Here is a 3,939-nt window from a genome sequence, read left to right as displayed (position 1 = left end):
TTACTTTTTATTTTAGGGAAAATAACACATTTATACCCTGTGTTTTAGTGAAATGTCGAGTTTAACCCTCAGTTTTCAAAAATGTCGAGTTCATACCATCTGTTTAACTAAAATGACGAAATTATACCCTGAAATGAATAACAGCGTCACAAATCTCCCTTTCATTGATATTAACTCTTATATAAGAAAAACCGAATCAAATCTAAATCAGTACCCTAATTTCCAAATTCTCAATTTTGAAATAAAAATAGCTTTAAATTGAAATTAAATAATAAAACTCAAACCGCCTAAGAAATGACTTCATTCCGTGTTCGAATTGTAACTCTAAATCTTGGATTCTCTGTTCGAATATGCGATTTTGATGACTATCAACTATCGATGTTTACCCCTTTGCCTCTTTCTGTGATCTTCATGATTAAGAGACTGTTGTTTATTTTTTAATTTTTAAATAAATTACATATGTAGCGCGAATGAATAAAGATAATTGGTGTTTATATTATAAATATTATAGTCAACGTCAATGAAAAGTCAATAAAAAGAATATTTGTGACACTGTTGTCTATTTCAGGGTATAATTTCGTCATTTTAGTTAAACAGATGGTATAATTTCGTCATTTTAGTTAAACAGATGGTATGAACTCGACATTTTTGAAAACCGAGGGTTAAACTCGACATTTCACTAAAACACATGGTATAAATGGGTTATTTTCCCTTTATTTTACAACTTACCCTAACAATTTACTTGCCCACTGATAATGATTATTTTCTTTTCTTAAATACATGCAATATACCTCTGCGCTAAGCAATTCATCAATGAAATCGAAGTGTGATAAGAGAAGTATAAGTTATAACTCAATCCTTATTTTGAACAATAATCCCAAGAGACATATACAATATTTTTCCGCAAAAAAAAAATATATATATAGACACATTCGATATTTTCTCTTTGAAGTAGAAAAATAGTTTGGAAAAAAAAATGTTTATTATTATTATTATTATTATTATTATGAAACTAATAAGTAATTAGGATAAAATACTTAAGAAGACAGGTGAGCGAGAGATAAAGAGACAGAGAGGAGAGAGATTGATACACCACAAAAATTGAGAGGCTTTTAGATTGCTGTTCTTCACTTTTCGTTCTGACTTTCGGTTAAAAAAAAAAACGATCACAGCTTGCCGAGATTGGAGATGGGTTTTAAGATGACATCTTTCCAGTTCTCAACTGGTAATTCTGCTCCTCTCTTTTCCCATTTTCGTTATTATAGCTCACTTGCTCAGTTTGAGACATTGATCCAAACGCGATGCAAATCGAGAGACTTCACTGTAGTCGAAGCTCTGCGTCTCTTCAATGCCTTCTCTGATCTGAAACCCATGCCCTCTGTTTGGAGCTTCAATCAATTGATTGGCTCAATGTCGAAGAAGAATCAGTGCTCAACTGTGGTCTCTATGTACTCACACCTCGTTCGGTTTCGTCGGAATGATTTCCAACCTGACATCTGTACTCTGACTGTTGTGGCTAAGTGTTTGTGCCGGTCAAACACTGCAAAGTCAGGCTTCTCAGTGCTCTCAATCGCCGTCAAAAGTGGGCTTCGTCCTAATCCTTTCACCATGAATACTCTTCTCGACGGGCTTTGTAAGGAAGGCTCGATGGATTCAGCCATGGAATTATTCGAGAAGATGGTCGAGGAGAAAGATTTGTGCAATGAGGTAACATTCGGGACCATCATCAACGGGTTTTGTAAGGCCGGGGAAACACACAAGGCAATCACTTTGCTCAAGAAAATCATCGGATTTGACGGGATCACACTGAATTTATGCTGTTTTAATGCAATCATTGACGGCCTCTGTAAAGAAAATAGAATTGAGGAGGCATTGGGCTTTTTCCAAGATATGATCAAATGTGGTTTACGACCCGACGTGGTTGGCTATACTTCTTTGATTCACGGATTATGCAAAAATAATCGTTGGGAAGAAGTTGAGAGATTTCTAGCTGAGATGCACGATGCTGGAGTTTCGCCTAATGTTCATACTTGCAATATCGTAATTGATTTGCTTTGCAAAGACGAAAAATCCCAAGAAGCGATATCGCTGTTCGAATCGATGCCAACAAAAGGTGTGAAGCCGAATGTTGTCACATTCACTTCCCTAATTGACGGGTTATGCAAGGCTGGTCGATTGGAAGAAGCAAATGAGTTCATTGAGAAGATGCTCGATTCCGGAATCCTCCCCGACATTATCACTTTCACTACAATGTTGGATGCTCTTTGCAGAAACGGAAGAGGCAGAGAAGCACTGGATAATCTTGAAACAATGACTAAAAGGGGTCTAAAACTCGATAGTCATGCCTACAATTCTTTAATCTACGGTTTGTGCAAGTCGGGCCTATGGAGAGAAGCGAAGGAGCTGTTTGACGAAATGAAGGATCGAGGTGTATCGCCGAATGTAGTAACATACTCCATCCTAGTCGATGTTTTTTCCAAGGCTGGAAAGACACGGGAGGCTCTGGCTGTGTTCCAGTTGATGATTCAAAGAGATCTAACCCCAAATATTATCACATACAACTCTCTGCTATGTGGGTTGTGTCGGTCGAATAATTTGGAAGCAGCCAAGAGGTTGTTTGACAAGATGGTGTCTCGAAATGCCTACCCCGGAATCGTCACTTTAAGTATTCTCATCGATGGCTTTGCAAGAAATGGGAAGATGAATAAGGCTCGGCAGTTGTTTGAGGGAATGGTTCAACATGGATCGGAGCCAGATTTGATAACTTACAACACATTAATAAATGGGTATTGCCTACAAGGTGCGATGGAAAAGGCAAAAGAGATGTTTGAAGAAATTTCATCAAACAATCTTTCGCCGGATGTAATTTCGTACCACACTCTGGTCGAAGGCTACGTGAAGGAGGGACAAATAGATGTCGCTCTCAAGCTTCTCAAGGAGATGATACGCGCGGGCCTATCACCTGATCATATAACAAGAAACATCTCGAGGAAGATCCGCGCTACAAGGCTGCTAGGCATTGCTCAATAGGCAACCACATCAGATTATTTTGATGCCATGCTTAGTATTTTCGCTGACCATTAAAAGGTTCCCAAGAAGTTAAGTTAGGTAGATCTGCCTTAGTTCATTGCAGAGTCTGATATAAGCTTGTTATGTGCTAATTGATATGAGCTCTTTGCAAAGGTGTAAGAATCAAAAAGGCCCTCGAATATCTGAAACAAGGTGTCCCAAATGTAACATTCTAGTAGATTTTCTTTGGCATAAAGGGTATGATGATGATTCAGGAAACTTTTGTGGCATATGATCGGTACAGAATGAGATTATTTATACACTCGATAATAAGATCAGCTGTATGAGACTGTCAGCTGGTATTTTGAGGCATTCTCACAGCTTTGTGAACCGTCTGGTTCAAAATGAATACGTCTCTTTATTTTTCATGTTCACGGTGGTTGTCATATGGTCTCTGCTCATTAACAGATCATACTTATAAATAAAATATTTAGTTTCTCTTCGAAAAAAAAAAAAAAAGCCTATCACCTGTCTATGTATATCTGTTCTATAATATATGGAAATATTAAAGCACATTGGAAGATAAAGCACACTTACGAAAACAAAGATTTAAGATAGTACTAGAGCTCAAAGCCATATGAAAAAAAAAAAAGAATTAAGTGATTATTTCAACCAATTTTGATGAAAAGACTCCTAAATAGGAATTATCAATTCCGATCCCAAGCCACATCTATAGTGACATATGATTGCACACATAGGGTGTTGACAATATTTTAGTTTCTGTAAGATATGCATTTGAATAGGCTCAAAAACGCTCTTTTTTAAAAAACACCTCTATGGTCAATGACGTTTTTTTGGGTTTCTAGATAGGCTTCAGTGTTGGTAATAGAGAGGTTTCTTGTGTTATACAGTATTTTTAGTCGTTTTTGT

General features: G+C 37.0%; 1 protein-coding gene across 1 annotated transcript; it reads left to right on the top strand.

Moving 5' to 3' along the window:
• The first annotated feature begins 1,281 nt into the window (after window positions 1-1,281).
• On the top strand, window positions 1,282-3,373 carry LOC149394092 (uncharacterized). The gene has a single exon (XM_089616361.1). The coding sequence runs from the start codon at window positions 1,372-1,374 to the stop codon at window positions 3,028-3,030; it is 1,659 nt and encodes a 552-aa protein (XP_089472487.1). The 5' UTR covers window positions 1,282-1,371; the 3' UTR covers window positions 3,031-3,373.
• Window positions 3,374-3,939: the final 566 nt, after the last annotated feature.

The sequence above is a fragment of the Urtica dioica genome, chromosome 6 (genome assembly GCF_054948205.1).
Source record: "Urtica dioica subsp. dioica isolate 48M chromosome 6, U.dioica_male_clone48M_v1_H2, whole genome shotgun sequence".
NCBI classification, from domain to species: domain Eukaryota; kingdom Viridiplantae; phylum Streptophyta; class Magnoliopsida; order Rosales; family Urticaceae; genus Urtica; species Urtica dioica.
Note: the sequence above shows the minus strand (reverse complement) of the source record. Positions and strands in the feature narration are given on the sequence as shown.